Source organism: Apis florea, unplaced genomic scaffold, assembly GCF_048593485.1.
Source record: "Apis florea isolate Af1SG1 unplaced genomic scaffold, ASM4859348v1 contig_3068_pilon, whole genome shotgun sequence".
Taxonomy (NCBI): Eukaryota; Metazoa; Arthropoda; class Insecta; order Hymenoptera; family Apidae; genus Apis; species Apis florea.
This window is the reverse complement of record NW_028256700.1, coordinates 558,788-579,378: the sequence shown is the minus strand read 5'-3', so window position 1 is coordinate 579,378 and position 20,591 is coordinate 558,788. Positions and strand designations below refer to the sequence as shown.

At 36.0% G+C, this 20,591-nt stretch overlaps 1 protein-coding gene and 1 long non-coding RNA gene across 10 annotated transcripts in view; one reads left to right on the top strand and one right to left on the bottom strand.

Annotated features, from left to right (window-relative positions):
* The window catches only part of LOC100864940 (uncharacterized), a 70,454-nt gene that overhangs the window by 798 nt on the left and 49,065 nt on the right, over positions 1–20,591 (bottom strand). For 2 of the 7 annotated variants that reach the window (XR_015292085.1, XM_086908142.1), the window contains exons 7-10: positions 14,991–15,234; positions 11,284–11,504; positions 9,918–10,113; positions 7,171–7,518 (exon numbers count right to left, since the gene is read on the bottom strand). Coding sequence is in view for 4 of the 7 variants with exons in the window: in XM_086908142.1 (XP_086764268.1) it covers positions 7,171–7,518; positions 9,918–10,113; positions 11,284–11,504; positions 14,991–15,234 (1,009 nt within the window). In the remaining 3 variants the exon portion in view is untranslated. Of the gene's footprint in view, positions 1–2,399; positions 7,519–9,822; positions 10,114–11,283; positions 11,505–14,990; positions 15,235–20,591 lie in introns of those variants that run through there. The other 5 variants (XR_015292086.1, XM_086908143.1, XR_015292087.1 and 2 more) reach the window with 5 other exon arrangements.
* On the top strand, positions 7,514–13,094 carry LOC147657597 (uncharacterized). Of its 3 annotated transcripts, none has more exons than XR_015292090.1 (5): positions 7,514–8,656; positions 8,740–9,031; positions 9,152–10,347; positions 10,911–11,112; positions 11,196–13,094. It is a non-coding gene; the product is annotated as an uncharacterized LOC147657597 (long non-coding RNA). The 3 variants fall into 3 exon arrangements; XR_015292089.1 differs by having other exon boundaries at positions 7,514–9,031; positions 11,196–11,545; positions 12,372–13,094; XR_015292088.1 differs by having other exon boundaries at positions 7,514–9,031.

The following is a 20,591-nucleotide window of genomic DNA, read 5'->3' as shown; positions in this document are numbered from 1 at the left end:
AATTGTATTTGCTTTATACTTTAATTTTATTCAAGGATGTGATGATAAACTTCTTGTTTGACTGATGGTAAATCATTTATCAATTTTCTAATAAAATTATTTTCTTATCAGTGTATTATGACGAGAAGGGCGAGTAAATATTTGTAAGCAATAGCATTATATTACCTGAAAATTTTTTATCACGTTACAACACAAGTATCGTGAAAATCATCGATCGCCACTTGAAGCGTTTTTTTGCCAAAAGCATGTACGCGAAAGGTCGAAGAACCTCTTAACCAACCATCAAAGTTCTAGGGTGCTCGTCACGCGTTTCTCATTAGGGTATTTGTTACAGATCCTTTCATTTTTTCCTCTTTCTAATATAATTACAAAGAAATCGTTTCATTCCTCGTACGTATCAAATCTCAATTTGACGAACATTGCTCATTTTTAACCAACACGTACAAATCTATAACAATTTCGATACCGCAATATATGTATTACGTGAATGTTCTTACCTCGATCGAGTAGAAGAAAAGCCACAGCACGTTTTGAATGTTCTTAAAACATTGTCAATCGTTACGAAGATTTTTTGAGGTATTTCTCTCGTAACGAGCACCCATTTCCCTCGTCTCAGTGAAAGTTTCGTGTTAAATTGAGCTTGGACTCAAGAGTGCACACATTCTTCTCGTAAAAATCAACGAAAGAAAAATAAGAAAGAATGAATCGATCGAAACGTTCGATGAGACGTTCCTCTATTAGTTTCTACAATAACCTGCAAGATGGCGGTACCTCCCGAACTTCCTCGTATATACACTTGGTTTCGTTTTTTTAATCGGTTGTTCGCAGAGCTGCCATTGGTAAAATCTGACCAATGGGTAAGAATGGGGGAAATTGAGAAAAAGGAGGTAAATAACGGGCGTTCTATTTGCATTATACTATCAAAAATAAAGCAGAGATCTCATCAAAATAATACGATAAAACACCCATTATTTCTTTCACTTCCATTTCCAAGTTTACCACTACTACTTTCTCCCACTCGTTCATTGGTCAGACTTTTTCCCGGCAACCTTAATTGTGTGCGAGGAGGAAGAGAATACGACTAATTGACAACGAAAGGAAAAAAAAAAGAAAGAAAAGAAATGAAAGAAAAGAGACTCGAAAGGAAAGAAAGAGAAGAGAAGGGAAGGAGAGGTATATAACGGACGCCCTCGATTTTTCTTCACCTCTCATCTACTTCTCTACGTTTCTACGTGTATTTCTACGTTGCACGCTTCTACACAACTATCAGATACTCGTACATACTAGCCTAATTGCGGCGTTGTGTGAGCACTTTTGCTCGCGAAAGTATAGAAGGCAGAAAACGAAGCCAAAAAAAAGTGATGTTCTTCTCTTGTTGAACCTTTTTCAACGTTTACATGTGAGCGCCGTATGCACGTATACACACACGCAAACGCACATACAGAGACACTTTTATTTCCCCGCCGGAAGAGACGGCGGAATAGTTTTATTGTTACACGCTCTATTTCCGGCTGAAAATATATCAGAGGCTTACGCATGCGTGCCTTGTGTATGTATGCACACGTACACGTGGGCACGACTCGTTCTCGGACATATAACGCTATATGCAAGAACAACACAACAAGCGGAGGCGAATAAAAATATGTGTATGCGTGACAAATGAAAAAGAAAAGAAAAGAAAAGAAGGAAATAAAAATGAAAGAGACGAAACGAAACGAAACGAAACGAAATGAACAAACGAAAGAAAGGCAAAAGCAACGACGGCGAAACGAATAACAGCACTTACCGTGACGACACAAGCAGAGCGCGCGTCAATCAAATTATTAATCGATATACAGGGTGGCAAGAAAAAAAGGGAGGCGGGCGAAGAAAGAGGGGATCTAAGATTTTTTCTTTTTGTATATATAATCGAGATGAATAATAGAGGGGAAAAAAAAAAAAAAAAAATCATAGAATTCTTTATACACAGGAGACAAAATGAATTCTACCAATATAATATAAAATCTCTCAAGCTTCTTAGATTCTTCTTTTTTTTTTTTTTTTTTATTACCCTGTATGTATACATACGTAGGTACATATATACTCGACTATATAGAGGTACATAAATATGCGATAAGAGGGGAGACGGAAGATTGATCTCTCTTTAATCACTTGAAATTTCAAATTAGAAAGAAAAGGTAAAAAAGAAGAAAAAAAAAAAAGACGAAAAAAGAGGGTAGTTTAAGTGTCGAAGAAAAGAGAGAGAGAGAGAGAGATTAAAGAAGAAATATATGAAGATATACAAATATATATATAAAATATAATCGAACAGAGAAACGTAGGAGATAATATAAAGGATGCAACAGCAACAACAACAACAACAACAACAACAACAACAATAACGCAAATAACACAAAGGGTAAATGACAATAATTTATTGCTGTCAAGGGTTTAATTACGTTCTACAAAGAAATGATAAATCGTTGGTGTGTCCGAACAATAAGTACGGAATTGTGTACTTTAAGAAAAGGCAAAAAAAAAAAAAAGAAGCACCGGCACGCAGAACCGTCCGGTACCAGAGTTATTTAACGTATATTTAACAGAAAAGAGAACACACACGTAATCGAATCTGCGCGTCACGCGACAAAGCAAAAACGAATGACTCTTCTTCGTGTACCGACCGACCGACCGACCGATCGATCGATCGATCGATCGCAGTAGCGGCAGCTTTTTAGCTAGAGTACGACTTTAAAAAAAAAAAGGAAAAAACAGGAAAAGAAGAAAAACAAGAGATGAGCGCAGAAAACAATCGAAAATAAATACATATATATTTGTTGGTATTTAATACGATCTGACCGACGGTTCTGCGAACACTGCACTCTTAATTAAAGGAATAACAATAATAATAATAATAATAATAATTATAATAATAATAATAATAATTAATAGTAATAATAATAATAATAATAATAATAGTAATAATAATAATAATAATAGTTAATAGTAATAATAATAATAATAATTAATAGTAATAATAATAATAATAATATCAACGCGTTTGTAATTAATAATGATGACGGTGTATCGTACGTAAAATTGTTTCTCTCGTATGTATACATATGTACCTATGAGTTTCTATACGTGTCATATATTGAGCTCTCTAGTTATATAGATATATCATGTATACTTGGATAACTTTACAAGTGTAAACATATACATGAAACGCAAAAAAAGAGAGAGAGAGAGAGAAAGAAAGAGAAAGAGAGAGTGAGAAGAAAAGAAAAAAGAAAATAATAATTATTACTAAGTAGAAGTAATGAAAGAGAGTTTACTAATATACTATATATATATATATATATGTATATATATACATATATATATATATATCCGAGCACGGTAGGTTTCGCACAAAAAATTACGGTACAGGTTCAATACAACGGTCAGGGATGGGTATGGTGTGTGTGTGTATGTATGGGCCTATAGTGTCTGTGTCTGTTGAGAGAGCAAAAGAAGTAAGAGAGAAGAGAGAGAGAGAGAAATAAAAGAAAAAAAAGAGGAACGGTTGATACTCATGGATCAAACGGAGGGAGGGTCCTTCTTCAAAGGGTCTTCCAACGACGAGGGGGCGGTCGTAACAAAGTAACAAAGTTTCATTCTATAAAACTTTTCATGAATAAAAAAAAAAAAAAAAGGAAAAGTAATCTTGGTATAAACGAACGAGGCTTATAAAAAAGTTAACCAGGAGGTCGGTCAACGGGTTTGCAACAGTGTCGAGAGACCACCTTGTGGAATGACGAAAATTATATATTTATAGGCGCGACGTCGACGAGGAATCCGTAAAACGATATTCCTCGATCGTTCCCCATACACGCGAATAATATTTTTTCCCGTCAAATCAATATTGACATCGTATAAATAATTGAAGACTTCCGTTTTCGGGATTTTTTTTTTTTTTTTTTGATAAAACTTTTCAATTCATCGTCGACACTCGCGAAAGAATTTCAAAGAAAGAAAGAAAACGTTATGTTTAAAAAAAAAAAAAAATATACATATATATTGTGTCGATCTCCAAAGGTTCGAATTACTCTCGTGGTGCGATATGTGCTTGAAATTTCATCGCGGAATTACATCGTGGTGTGTTTTTCTCACGTGTGTTTCGGAAATTGATCCAGACCCTCGAGCAACAAGTATAATAATAAAACTTGTAGTTGGACGAGTCGACGAGTACAGCAAGCTGACGAAAACGATAAACGAAAATGAAATAGAAAGAAAGAAATAGAAAGAAAGAAAAAAAGGTAGAGGAGGAAGATAAACAGCGGTAATCGATGGTGGGCGTAAAATTCTAATCTCGAAACCGAGATGTTTTTTTTTTTTTTTTTAAATAATGGTACAGAGAGTATAATAATAAACAGACCAGCAGACAGTCGATCGAATCCAACGCGTAACACAAGAGAAATATTGCTCCTCCTTGCTAAATCCGCGAGTCTTCTCTACCCTACACTGACAATGAAAGCACTGCGAGTGAATTTCTTTTTCCCCAACGAGGGGAGTTTAATTATTGCTGTAACAATAAGCGATACAAAATTACAGGCTATCTATTTCTTACATTACAAACCAAGATCAAACCCAAATGAAGTAGCTTTCGACTTCGATATTTCTTCTTGCAAAAAAAAAAAAAAGGGGGGGGGAAAGCAAAGAGAGAGGGGGAAAAAAAAAGAAATAAAAGGAAAAGGAAAATCTAGCATAATTCGGCGCGAAACGCTGCTCCTTCTGGATCCAATCTTGAATAGTTTTTTTAATCTGCGATGCACCGTGTTTAAAATATTATACGTATATTATTTATATTGAACGGTCTATTTTTATATATCGTGATATATTACAGTTGTCTCGTTGCCTTTCGTCGCGTACGCTGTACAATTTTCAAGTCACGTTTTTCTCGTAAGATAATGGTGCACGATTGAAAACAGACTGAGCGTTGTTCGAGTTTCGAGAGAAAGAAAGAAAAAAAAAAAAAAAAAAAAGAAATCGAAGTACGTGCTTTTTTTTTTTTTGCGCTACAGATACCAATCGCACTTACGTGATTAAGAGACTAAAAGCTATTCTTACAAATATAACAACGCGAAAAAACTTTTCTCAGAAAAAATATATATATATATATATATATACGCATACATCTACTTTTTATCAACGTCAAGCAACAACAATCTCGTCTCAACTTTCAATCGATTCCTTGATCGATGGTTCAAACACAGCTAAATCTAACAATATTTGCGTAAAAAAAAAAAAAAAAAAAAAAAAAAAAAAAAATAATCGAACAAACATAATTTTTTAATATCATAATTTCTTTCTTTTTTTTTTTTCCGCGTCGTATTAATATTTTTCGAAGTGACGTTCAAAAAATAATTTTCGTGTGAAGAGAAGTATGATGATCGTGAATAAAGTACAAAACGGTGCGAAAGCTGCGTATACAGAGAACGCGATAAAGTATGTGCGAATGTTCGATCGATATACCTTAATTTTTACACCAACGTTGTACACAACTTGGCTCGTAGAAAAATAAAAATTTTTCGCGCCATCCATCACAAGTCGTTTCAAAAATAATTTATTATATTACAAAAAGAAGAAGAAGCGAAATGGCCTCCGTAATACGGATCGAGTTTCACACGTTACATCGATTTCAACAACAATTTGTGCTCGTACAATGTGCACCACGTTCAGTTCAACAATATATAGAAAAATAAATTTGTCTCGCGATCGAAATCGATACTTCTTCTATTTGACGTACGTATTTGACGTCTACTTTGGTTTTTCTAAAAAAAAAAAAAAAAAAAAAAAAGAAAAGAAAAGAAAAGAAAAAAAAAAGAAAACGTTCTTCGAAGCGTGAAGAATAGAGGAAATCGCAAAGATGCGAATACGTTTGAGAGTAATAAGAATTACTTGCGAATAATAATAATTTTATCAGACTTTTGCTCTTAAATATATTCGCATCTTGAGATCATGCTCGTGACGGAAGCGAGCAGAATAATCGAGGATTGGAGAACAGCCCGAACAAATGACGTGTGCTGCAATGATCAACGTGGTCTCAGGATGACCACGAGAATTTAGAAATACGTCGGAGGAATCTCTCCTAAAAAGAAGATCGTTCGATGCTTTCTATCAAGAGACAAAACCGCGAGAAGAAATCGTCAACAGGAGGACGGAAACGTGTCAAAGAAATTTTTTAACATTAAATTGCATATATTACGCGTAACGTTTGATATGTTTTATATGATTTGAAAAGATACGTCGAAGAACGAACAAAATTGAATTGATCAATGTTCTTTGAGGATTTTCTAGGCAAAGGAGATTTTTTTTTTTTTTCATTTTGTAGCTTCCTCCTTGATACAAGATATCTTGGAATGGGAATCGAAAGATTCGAAACCGTTTGGCAAGCTATTTAGAGTAGTTATTCTTGACAATGATGTTGCTAGCGTCGTAAATAAAACGTGAAACTTTTATCGGAAACTATTTTTAAGAAAGCATGATAACAATATTTGTGCTAAATTTTTTTTTTTTTTTTTTGAAATGAGTAGTAGTATGATTAGAAAAATTACGAATATATTTCACGAAATTCGTATAATCGTATTATCAAGACAAAAATTTTCGTTAAATTTTCGTTACGTATCACAATTATGTACGTATCGTATCTCTTCTCTAAAATAACTTTCCAAACAATTTGCCCAGATCTCTAATCCCAAAACATCACGCGACAAATCTCTTAACTTTCCGCCTTTGCTCGAAAGAACGAGATAAAAATCACGCGCATTCCATCTAATAGTCGTCAAGTAGTCAGCCAGCCTACCAACCACTAGATACGTAATATCGTAACTTCGTTAAACTTCCCTCGAAAAAACGAAGTGAAAAGTCGAAAGGAACAGATCGACAGATCACAAGCAACGTCATGAACCTATAATCTATTTATTCCGAGATAGAACAACGAAGAGTCTTGTTCAAGGTGCTCGATACGTGAATCGTATTCGTCAGCTTAAGCAGGCAGATCGATAGGGGCCCGTTGAGGAATCGTTTGGTGTGATGAAAACGCGACCGAGCAACGTGGCGTACTCTGTTGGCGGAAGTTCGCGACTGTACTACGTGTTTTCTTGTCTGATCTCTTTTGTTTTTTGGCTTTCCGCTAGGCGAGCAGCAACTCACCGCGGTGATGGCGCTGTTGCTGCTGAGATTGTTGTTGATGGTGAAGCTGACGGTGATGATGATGATGATGGTGGTGATAATTGAGTGACGAGGACGGTGATGGGCATAGGCTACCGCCGCCACCTATTTGCTGTTGTTGTTGGTGTTGTTGGGCATCGTCGTGCGTCGGTGTCAAATCCAAGAAGAGGCCGGATGTCGCGGAATCGACGCAGCTGCACGTCTCGGTAGCTGTCGCGTTGCATCCCGGGCAGCAGTCGGTCTCCGTGGCCAAACTCATCGGTGTCTCCGGCGAATCCACAGGTCTCGTGCCAACGAACGAGCTCTCCATCCAACACAGCTTCACGCTCCCTTCGAGGACAAGTTTCATTTCATTAGATGCGTGACTGAAGAAGCCATCGGTGGGGCACGCGGTGTGATAGTTACTAGTATACTAGTTTCTATTGGGTGGCTTCTTTTATTGGATCGATCCGCGATTCCCTTCGCGAGAAGCAAAACGTGGTAATATGCGTGAAAAAGACGCGTTATAATTACGATCGATACACGTTCTTCAAATTTCGTTATACAATTATATTATCGGTTACCACGCTTTACATTATGTATATAGACCGATGCTAATTACGTACGAATTTTGTCTGGTCTAGATCGTTCTAATTAAAACCACATATCTCTGATTAGATCGTGTTAGTTAGAAGCTCTAACACGCAGATATTAATCACAGCGCAAACAAAGCTGATTGACACACATATACACGTTATTGACAACCAATACAGTAGTTAGTGTAACATCGTGACGAGGCATTTTCGACATTAATCGAGAATGTTGCACGGAGAATTCGACGAGCCCACTTCATGTTGTTTCTCGATGTTGCGTCACATCATATCGAATCGAACGCATCATGATTTTGCCAAGATATCGCGTGCATCATAGAAGCATATGACATTCCGGGTAGTAAGAGCTGGCCACGTGTGTGTTATCTTCGCTAAAGTGTTTCCGATGTTTGTTTTAATTTAGTCCTAAGGTCGATTGGTAGCGGATAAATTCACTCGTACCGAAAAAAACGGAGACAGAAGAGTGCGTGAAAACTTCAGGGTTGATCTATTTCAGTGGCACGACGGCCATGTCGGTACAAGGCTATCGAAATAGCAACTGGCTACCTGTGTGCGTGTATATGTATGAGTGTAACTTTCGTCGAGACTCGTCGCGACTAAAGATGAAGATGGCGACACATGTCTGGTGGTTTTCGGACGAAACGCGAGAAAAAGATGTCTTCCATTGTGACATCGCTTCTTTTCCATCCTCGTTGACACGAGGTTCGACCTTGATTCACGAATTCGTGGGATGGAAATACGATTTAGTGTCAAGGCTGTCGGCGTATTACGGGAATTTTGTGGCCATGTTGCCGTTTCGTTGATTCGCTTTGATGTCGTGAAGACCGTGCGGGAGAGATCTTTCGTTCGAGAATGATTCTTCACATCGTTTCCTACGTGTATTTACGTATTTTCTGGTATCATTATGAATACCATGGAAGATAATTGCTACGTGATTTTCTCTCTCTCTCTTCTTTTTCAGTCGATGTTACAATCATATGAAGATAGGAATGGTCGGCGAAGGAACGCTTGGAGGAATGAGCGAGGAGGGGAGTGAGGGGACGATAAAGTTTCGAGGATAACGTCCAAGTTGCAAGAATGTTGACGTGTACCCAGCGTGCGGAAGATAATTACTTCGATCACTATCATCATGTTACTTGCTTAAGCTAGTTGCAATGCTAGCAGAATGTGTGTTTACTTAGGACACGGTTTACGTCAAAAAGTCCTGATTTTAAAAATTTTGCATCGTCTCGGTCTGTGGTCTCAACGATAACGTAAGTACTTTTAATTTCAAAACAAATTGTCCTCTCGATTTTTTTTATCCAATTTTATCAAATAATTTCGAAACTTTATCGTCATACTTTATACATTTCGTACCCTAAAATTTTCTACAGCTAACGTTTCACAATTTTTCCACGACTGCTCGAAAAGTCTGCAAGATACTACAGAATTGAGACCGAGTTTGGTCGAAGAGAGATCGACGGTGTGCAACGTGATAAAAACAACATACAAACAGAGATCGTAGCAAAAATGGAATGAAGGGCTCTCGTATATTAAGGAACATTGTGACACCAATGAAAAGATATTGCACTCGCGCGTGAAATCCGGTGCAGCATTCGCAGAATGAATGAGACTGCACGCGTGTATATGCACGTGGAAGAGATACGCTACAGTTTTTTTAAACTGTGTGAAAGGTGATTTCGTTGAATGGACGCGCCGTTGAAAGCAATTTTCGTTAGTAAACACAGGACACGACCAAGAGAGCGAGCAAAGAGAGGAGAGACAACAGCCAAGAGAGTTGCTTTTTCGCTAGCAGTTTTCAGATGCACAGATGTCGAGTGTTATATACGTACATTATATATTAAGTAACGGCAACAACGAACGAGATAATGGAAAATTGATTCAAACAACGATCTGGGAAGTTAGACGAGTAAAAAATATAAATATAAAAGAAGAGAAACCCAGAGACAGACGAAAGAGAGGCGTCTAAAAGGACACGAATAAGATACAGATACAGCAGAGAGAAGAATTCACATGAACAGACATCAGGAAAACTCAAAATTACCTTTGTCGTAGAGAGTAAAAGTAGTGATGGTGTAGTGGTGGTGGTGGTGGTGGTAGGATGGTTTTTTTTTTTGGCAGGGGTTGTTTAGTGCTCACCTCTGGGGCTGGTCGACCTTGCTCCGCCCCTGTCGTCCCAGTCTTCAGGTCGAGGTCGAGGCGACAGCCTGCCACCTCCACCAACCTCCTGACCGCTTTGCACGTAGTGCACAATGGCCGAGGTTACCTCCTTTATCGAGTTCCTTACCTCTAGTTGCTGATTCGTTGTCTGCTGTTGCTGCTGCTGTTGTTGCTGCTGCGGAGAAAGAATTTTCAGAATGTACAGTTTTAAGAATCATTGTAATTGTCGATGAAGCACTCTTTTTGCCAATAACTTTCTAGGAAGGAATGAACGACGGTTGAAATAATTTTCTGGTAGTTAATTAGAAGGATGATCTTTGTTACGCGTATCAAGATCAATCGAGTTGACTGTCTTAATTGAAACGATTCTATAAAAAAATTGTATCGTGTTAATCGAGGTATAAATGAGGTAAGATATAAATGTATGCAGGATTTGATATCGATGAGTATTTATGTATTATATAAAATTAGTTATAGTTCAACGCGACAAATTAATTATTTTTCAAGCACGATGATTATTAATACGATGATTGGAAAATAACGTAATGATCAATAATATCTCATTCACATTCATCAATTATGAAATCTCTTTCGATCGAGATCTCTGAGATTATTACCAATACCATTATTTATGCTCTATCATCCTTTTTCCGCTGCAAACTCAAAGTTAACGTAAAATTTAATTCAACCAATTCGTTAATCGATTAAATAAATTGTCATTTGAGAATCAGGTGATATATTATTATTTAAAAAACGAGTTTTATTTATTTATTTTTTTTTTTGATGTTCAATGAATAAAAAATAACGTGAGATATTAAAAGATCTCGTTGGTAAAGGGTTACAAAGTTTTAATAAAATACAAAACGTGTACATCGTTAGCAAAATTCCAATTAACGGCTATGAGGAAAGATACTTTCAAGGTGTGACTATTTTTCAGTAACGAGAAACTGATTAAAATTTTCTTCAAACTAGGGCAACACTTGGATAGCAGGATTCAAACTATATAGATTCGGATAACGGTCAATTTGTCTCGGGTTATAAAGGCCACGAGACACAGAAGTAGAGTTTCTGCCAGAAATTTCTAATTATAGAGAAGTTGTTGCATTTGCGTGCTGTCTGCGCAAATTAAAAATAAATTGGACAAAGAGGGAAAAGCGTGAAGGATAAAGAGAAGGTGAGGATCGATCAATCTCCAAGGCCAAATTTTCGAACGTGGAAATCTAATTAATAAATAATAACGTTAAATTGTTTGCACAGCAATGACAACTTTCAAGTAAAGTTAAAGCGATCAATTGAACGATAATTGAAGAGAAATCCAAGTGCTGGCAGAGATATGAATACAAACCTTGTTGGCTGCTTGCAACTGGGGAAGAATACCCTGAGCAAGACGTTCTGCCGGTGTTCGCGGGTTCGTCAGTCGTTCCTGAGAACGCCAGCCCAAGTATGGCTGTCGATGGTTGAACGACGACCTCGCCGAACTCGCTGGCGAACTTCCGGCGCTGTTCAGCAAACTGGTACTCCATCTTGAGAATACAGGTGGCGTGGGACTTGGACTTAGAAGGGCACCTAAACAAATTCAACGTTTCAATATTAATTCGATATTAACTGTAAATTGCAATTCTGAATTTTTAAATTTGAATTTTTTAAATTTCGCGCGCTTTAAGAAGAGAATACAGATGGCGCGGGACTTGGACTTAGAAGGGCATCTAAATAAATTCAATATTAATTCAATATTAATCCGTAACTGTAAATTGCAATTCTGAATTTTTAAATTCGAATTTCGCGCGTTTTATATTATAAGCTTTCAACATTAATAGCAACAGCAACATTTCAATATTAATTCAATATTGCAATTTTTAAATTTGAATTTTTTAAATTTCGCGCGCTTTAAGAAGAGAATACAGATGGCGCGGGACTTGGACTTAGAAGGGCATCTAAATAAATTCAATATTAATTCAATATTAATCCGTAACTGTAAATTGAAATTCTGAATTTTTAAATTCGAATTTCGCGCGTTTTATATTATAAGCTTTCAACAGTAATAGCAACAGCAACATTTCAATATTAATTCAATATTGCAATTTTTAAATTTGAATTTTTTAAATTTCGCGCGCTTTAAGATTAGAGAATACAGATGGCGCGGGACTTGGACTTAGAAGGACACCTAAACAAATTAAATGTTTCGATATTAATTATATAATTAATATTCATTTAATCATATTGCAATTTTTAAATTTGAGTTTTTTAAATTTCGCGCGCTTTCTTCTTTAAGCTCATTAAAAAACCTAAACGAATTCAACGTTTCAGTTTCAATCGAATCGTATCGATATATTCAACTGTGAATTGCAATTTACGAATTTTTAAATTTTATCAAATTTAAAAATTCGCGGCTCTTATCCTCAATGAAGTCAAGATGTGTATTCTTATTTGCAGAGGAATTATGCAATATCCAAGTGACCAGGCAGAATTGCCAAACGCTATCATTACTCTTTTATACCGATATGGGAGACTGCATTCATCCAATGGAACACGATTCTTACTCAACGGTATTACAATACTCGTTCGTAATTTTTTTTCTTAAGACTTTCCAACAGTATAATTGACACCGAGAACAAAAGCGTAAGATTAACGCTAAAAAGTAATAAAACCGCAAGGAACACGCGAAACGTGTTCCCAACGGTGCTGGAATGCCGACTACACCAACGTGTATGAAACGTCAACACGAGACAGCTGTCAAGCTTTTATTTCCATTGAAAAGTTCCCGGGCAACGTATTATTCGACTTGCAAAACCGTCGATCAAAGTCTTTCCAGAGTAATCCATCTCAAATCCGTATCAAGTAACAAATCCGCCTGTAAAACGAGTCCAAGACACGATATCACCGCCTTTAAACTTGAAACTCCCTATTTCGCCTGGATTCGTAATGCCTCAGTAATTATATCCACGTTAATTTCTATTCATTCCAAGCATCTGATCAACCAAATTCGTCGAATACGTTGAACTTGCCTCTACGTAAATTCTTGTGTATGGAGGAAATAATAATGGTTCAATCGATAGAAAATGAAATTATGTTATATTTTCGTATTATTTTTAAGTTGGCATTGAGTTATTTTTTTTTTCTTAAATATCAATTTTTAAATATAACTTTTTAAAATGACTTCAAACATTATGATTCTCAGTCTTCTACACGTAAAATTACATTTAACATGCACATGAACGACTTTTTTCGATAACACTGCGATCATATATCTATTTTTATTTTTTAACCGAGAAAACATACATTCACTGATAAAAATTAAACTCGTTTGCAAATTTATTTAAAAATAATTATCGATAAGCAACAAGTTTTTTTTTTCAAATATAAATATAGATTCGCATAAAGATCAACTAAAAACAAACGAAAAATATATAAACAAAATTTACGAACAATAGTTTTATTTTTGTCGCTGAAGTATATGATCGCAGCCAAGTCGCGCGATAAAAAAAGTTCGTCCATATTTACTTTTCCTTAAAAAAAAAAAAAAAAAAAAAAAAAAAAAAAAAATCAAGCCTTCTCGTATCCGTTAAAATCAAAGCATCGTGAATCAGACACCATTTAAAAATGGGATGTCTCGCGAACTTTGCCCTTTTCAGACTTCCTCCCATCCTCGAACGACGAAAACCGCGGCAGCGTGTTGGCAACAGCCCTTTAAAATGCGGTAATTAGTGCCCTCCCTTGATAAATCGCGTTCTCTCGTTAGAGAAGCATCCTTGAACATTTTCCAGCCCATCCTGAAGAAGGGTAAACGTGTTGCGGTACGCCGGCAACACAACGTGGCTGCGAGATAAAGACTGTACTACCGTACTCGTCGGAGAATTGAATTAATCGAGTTAACTTGGCCCGCTAAATTTATTAGCCGCTTCCTATTAGCAGTCACTCGACGCGGTGGTGGCCACGGAGAGAATATCCGCGAGAGCCTGCTACTACCGACCGTGCTGCTGCTTGGACGAGAGAGGGAAGGAGGGGGAAAGAGGAGAGATGGGGAGGGGGAATGAAATTGGCCTCTCGCTACGCGGCTAATTTCGGACGTTGCTCGCCTTTTCAAAGGAGGGAAGAGGCCCGTTTGCCTGATATTGCGCCGTTTCATTGCGAATCGTTCCTCTTTTTACCGCTCGTTTCGAAGGATTTCATATCGACCTTTGCCTGTCCACTTTTCACGAAACTTTTTTTCTCCTCTGTTACACGCGTTTGGTTAGTTACGAGTTGATTCACGATCAATATTGAAACGAATATTGTAGTAAGTAGTTACGTAGAGAGCGACGAGAGGTCGTTGTTCACAGATGAGAGGTAAGGGAGAGGGTAATTATTGTCCCCCCACTCTCCAAAACGAAATAAATCGTAAAGAAAGAATCGCGGAGTATTTGTATTTCGTCTTTCAAGAGTATCCTCTTCGGGAGTATCCTTGGTCGAGTCAATGTAATTTCAAAGTAAGAGCCATTAAACTCCCCCATGAGAGAAAGAGCTTTCGCAGATAGTAATAACCTTTATAAGTTACGTTCTTACGTTCACTTCTGAATAATATTCAAATAAATATTCAAAAGATGGCAGCACAAAGCGATATTATTGTCCTCATTGATATATGATTATAAAAGCTATATAACAATCCGTACTCGAGCATTCGTATAAAATTCATAAAACATGTTTTACTTCCCTGATCGTCATAATTTTATCGTGAATAATTTAGAAAAATTATTCGAACAAAAGTGAACGAGCGAAAAAAATTCTCTCTGATTCTTTTTTTTTTTTTTTTTTACTTTTCAAAGATCGACGTGTCATCGAATCGAATTGTCATTCGATCATTCTTCTTCATTGTCTTTTATCCAATATTCTCTTTCACCTTCGATTCGGTGTCGCGTTTCAAGCGCTCTTGCGATCCGATAAAATAATTTCAGCTTTAATAACGCTTCGCTTCGATGAAAAGGGACGAAATTGAAAAAAAAAAAAAAAAAAAAAGAAAGAAAGAAACGAGAAACGAACAGAAGATAGAAACGAAACAAGGCAGTAGCGTCTTACCTGTAGTCGGCTGTCTATTGGAAGACGATGAAAGGGACGAGAGGGAAGTGGTTTTCGAGCCGAGAGCACGCCATCCTCCGTGCTGAGACGCATCTGAGTGCCTCTTTAACCGGAAACCATCGCGAGCAGCGGGAGAATTCTTGTACCAATCCGGGACGTTCAGTCGTTGCAGAGACCTTTGCACTCTGAGCTCGTGCTCGCTTGGCACACGTTCGCCGACTTTCTGCAACTCGTTCTCCGGCGGCTGAAAATCAAACAAAAAAAATTTTTTTTTTTAATCAATAAATGTGAATAATTGTTTGCTCGAGATTGACGACGCAACGTGTGCGTCATAGACATTTCTTATTCTATGGCGGTTGACGTGTACGGTCGCGTCACGAACATTTTACATTCAACGTTTTTGTCTTTGTAGCACAGAAAAATATTTCTGTTGAATTTTTCGTTATTTTACAATTTTTTTTTTTTTTTTTTTTGTACGAATTCGGTTTCCAACGTATCGATTCTTCCAAAATTTTTCCTTTATCTTTAGAGAAAGGTAAATATTGAAAATTAATGAAGTATCGTTTAAAATTAAAGGTTTGTTAATTTTAAGGCATACTTGTATGCGAAATATTTTAATAAAAATTGTATCCCACGTATTAAACGTGAGAACCTCTCTATCCTGGTTATGACTTCCATGTTACGCAATTCGCATCGACCGTTTCGAGCAACGTAATCGTTGCGCTTCGATGAGATTCCTCTCTCACGATTAATTATTACGACCAAGAAAGGAAATCTTTACTATAACAGAGTATTATAAAAAAAAAGAGGAAATAAAAAGATTTTTTAAACACTTTAAAGAAACTTTAAATGCATCAAAAATTAAATAAGACGATTTTAAAAAGTGCAAGTGTAATTTTTAAATAATACGAAGGGCGACGTTACAGGAAGAGCATATCAATGAAGGGCATTGACTTTCTACAATTAAAATTTTCTACAACCAGGAGAATATCGATAAAACGGAACAATAAGTCTACGATAAAAAATAAGATTTAAAAGGGTAGATCTACGATAATTTTTATGGAGTGAACGAAGGATTTGACGATACTAATAGAACATGGAAAGTACTAATAAAAAATTTCAAAAATTTTTCTAAATCTATAAAGCACATTCTGCACATAAATGAAATGAAAATATGATAATCGATACTAGTAAGAAGAATATTAATAGAATAATATTCAAAGAAATATATAAATCTATGATAACTTTTAAAATATATACAAAAGATATATGATATAAACAAAAACATATATATGAAGTATTTTGTGAATGACACGAAGAAAGTAAAAATAAATTTACAATAATTTCTAAAATATATACAAAAACACATAAAGAGTTTTGTGAATGGTGAACACGACACATAATGTTCGATACTAATAAGAAGAATACTAATAAAATAAGATATTCACACACACACACACACACACACACACACACACACACACACACAGAGAGCGCGCGCGCAGAGAGAGAGAGAGAGAGAGACACACACACACACACACACACACACACACACACACACACACACACACACGAGAGAGAGAGAGAGAGAGAGAGAGAGAGAGAGAGAGAGAGAGAGAGAGAGAGAGAGAGAGAGAGAGAATCTACATCTACATATAATATATATAATTTTAATAAAATATATATGAAATAGTTTGTGAATGAAGAATATGACACAATATACTACTATAAGTCGATAATTTTTAAAATATATACAGGGAGTGTTTTGTGAACGTAGATCATCATCCATATTGATAAAAAGAATACTAATAAAATAAGATTTAAAAAATATATATATAAATCTATAATATATATAATTTTAATAAAACATACATAAAATATTTTGTGAATAGAGAACACGACACATAATGATACTAATAAGAAAAATGCTAATAAAATAAGATTCAAAAAAAAAAAAAATATAAATCTATAATACATATATAACTTTAATAAAACATATATGAAGTAATTCAAGAATGAAGAATATGACACAATATACATCTACGATAATTTTTAAAATATTTAAAAAAAATATATGTAAATCCACGATAATTTCTAAAATTCGTATATACGAAAGCACACATGGAGCGTTTCGAACGGAGGACACAAGGCACGATGGTGGAACGATGCGAGGGAAGTAATCGAGGCCGAATGAAATAGCCGGTGCGCGTCCATCGGAAACCACTCGTCGGGAGAATAACCGTTTAAAAGCGTTTTCCAATGTCACGGGGCTTGCGTGCTGGACGCGTGGAAAATGATCGATCAATTTTCCTGGAAACGCGGGGGCGTAGCTGGGGACAGGAGCGCGGCGGCTGCCGTTCCAAGGCCGAACGAGAAAGGCAGAAGAAGAAAATCGCGCGTGGGGGGCGCGTGATACTCGCGATTCGAACGACCATTAAATAAGAACGAATCGATCGACCGTTGCGAACGAAGGATGAGATTAATTCGATTACGAATAAAAAAAAAATGTGATCGATGGAAAGGGAATAATTTGATCAATTTTTATGGATGGATATAACGATATCCATCGTTGTAATAATAACTGTTGCGATTGTGATTAAAGATTTTTGTAATAACAGTGATAATAAATTGGAAAAATCGAATATAATTTCGTTATTTCCGTGTTATTTCAAAAGATATTTCACACTCGATGTTTTATTGTAACTGATTTCGGCACTGATATTTTTTAAATCGAATTTAAAAATTAAACCTGTGTCTAAATTCTAAATGGAATGTAAACAAAAAAGTTTTATGATTCGTTCAGTAACATACTTTTTGATTTGTTTATTTGTGTAATATTAAAAAAAAAAAAAAATTCTCATCTCTCCCTCACAATTTTATTTTTTCCCCTTGATTCGTTCAGTCATCTTTCAAGATATATTTAAGATTTGTTTATTTGCGTTAATATGAGAAGGAAAAAAAATTTCACCATTCTTCTAGGATAAGGGGGATGAACGAGAGAGAAAATTCGTAGAAACATTTATAATATTTATCTTGGTGAATTACGAGCGGTAGGTTCGGAGAACGGAAGTCTATCCTTACAGGATGTCCAAATTTAGTGACTCGTTTACGTTGGAACGCGCACTATGCCCCGAGTAATCGAGATTTGTTTTCGCTCGCGATACAGCTGCGAAAACAATTTTCGTTCGCCGTAAAATATTCGTTCACCTTCTAGTCGGTCTAGGCCGTTATCTTTTTTTTTTTTTTTTCTTTTTGTAATCCAAGAAAATTATCCGAGAGCGAGAAATTTCGCTTAATCGAAACGTACAGCAAAAATAGAAAATTTATCTGTACGTTCGTTTAATTACGGCCATAAAGATAGCAATAGTAGATGGATGATTTACTTTTGGAATTTCCTGTACATATGTAACACCTTGCGCTGTAGGTTAATAAAAATTAACGTTTATACTCACGAAAATATTAAATATAGAAAATATATTTATTAATTCTAGAAATTTTCTTACGGATTATTTCCATAAGAAACGATCGATTATTTTACACTGCCAAAAAATTGAATCACCATCTTGCAAAGTTCTAGTTAATGAAGTAAAGCAAAAGTACAGACCTGGAACGTTGATTCTTCGATACAATCTCTTAACATTTCTCTGGCAATTGACGTGTCAAATAAGGCTAACAACCCTTTCGAAATCGATCGTGGGTTTAAACCGCTTAAACACGTTTGAAGTTCGCTCGAATCGCACGATCGATATGCTCCTATGTTAACTCGGTTGCCATTAACGCGTCTCGTATTTCAATGAATTCACGCCGAGGAATCGAAAGGTGACGTTAAACGCGCCATTACATATCGTGCTTTTACTCATTATCCTTCCCATCTCTTGTAAGATATATACTTTTATACATGACGCACAAGATTTACAATTTATTTTGATCGTTTTATCGTGTATATATATATATATATTGATGTTTTCTTCTTGACCGACATCACTTTCTTTTCAATTTTGATTAGAATTCCTATGAAATTCGTATGGAAGAGGATTTCTAATCAATATATTTTGGAAATTTTTAAAAGTAATCAATATTTTTGAAAATTTTTGAAAGTGGTAAATTAAAAATCATAAATCCTCTCCCATACGAACTTCATAGGAATTCTAATCGCTATTGCTAGAGTTGAAAAGGAAGTGACATCGGTCAAGAAGAAATTATCGATGCCAACCGAGGAAAGGTTTGATAAATAGGAGTCGAATCGAAGACAGCGGATCGCGCATTCCAAGATGGCATTGTCCTCCCCGTGCAGACGAGGAGAAATGCATAACGATGAGCTGCGCGAAGGCTCGCGCGAGATTTCCATATGGCATACAAAGTCGCTAACGGGATCTAACACCGTCGAAAAACAAAGGATAGAAAGAGAGAGAGAGGAACGTATAGTGGGATACGCGTACACGTGTGTTCCTTTGGTTATTAACGTTCCAACAACGGTTCGCCATATGCGTGCTCATGAGAACCGAGGGGAGCTTGCTCGAATGGCAAAAAGTTATTTTCAGCGTGGAACACGGGGTCTTACGAACTGAAACGGCTGAGACCGATTTCGCCGATCTCTCCGAGACTATTTTAGCTAAATATTTAAAAAAAAAAAAAAAAAAAAAAAAAAAAAGAATCATCATATTGAATAGTCTTCTGAATCTACTTATTAATAATAATTATCAATTTAATTACGAAATTAATTCATCTATCAATGATTTTAGGCATTTAGATTTAGGCTAATTTTCTTAATCATGATGACTTAACCTAACTTAAATTGCTTCGAAGAAACGATTTATTTAGAATAATGATCTCGAGAAAGAAGGCTTGAAAAAAATCATCAGGATCGAGGATAGCAGATCTTTTTGTAAATAATTAATCTTTAACTTTAATAAGTTTAGTAAGAATGATAAATTTTGATCGTGCAAATTTGATAGTTGATTTTCCTTATAAGATATAAGGTGGACGTGATGTACGGTTCCTACATGTCTTGCCTAATGCAGTCATCGTTATATATGGTGATCGCATGCAATTTTTCATCGGGCTCGTGCTAGGTATGCTTAACAAGCGTCGGTTGGAAACGACGAACGGTTGGTTCTTCCGTGATGCGAGTAATTTTTATCGAAGATGAAGAGACTTGTGTTAAAATCGATCTCATCGAGCCTCGTGGTCACCCCTTGCTCGCCTCCGCGGAAAGAATCCCCCCCCCCCCTCCCTCCATCTTGCCTTGACCCTCTTTCTCAAGATACAAACACCCGCTCTCTTATTTTTACACGTGGAATTTTTAAACTTTTCCTCTCATTTAAATTGGAAATTCTTATTCCTACCGATCCTTATTATCCAATTTAGCATTTTTATTCTCCTTCCTGTGAAACAGGGTCGGATCGGACCACCACTCGGATGGAAGGAAGATTTGTATGCGGACGAGAAAGTTTCTTTACGAAATTTTTACGAACAATCGGAAGGAAATATTCTCTTGAATTGGATAAATTAATCAGTTGTGGAAATAAATGTATCTGAATGTTATTTGCTAATTTTTTTTCATTCTCATGCCATTTATTTAAAAGTGAGTATATAGATATT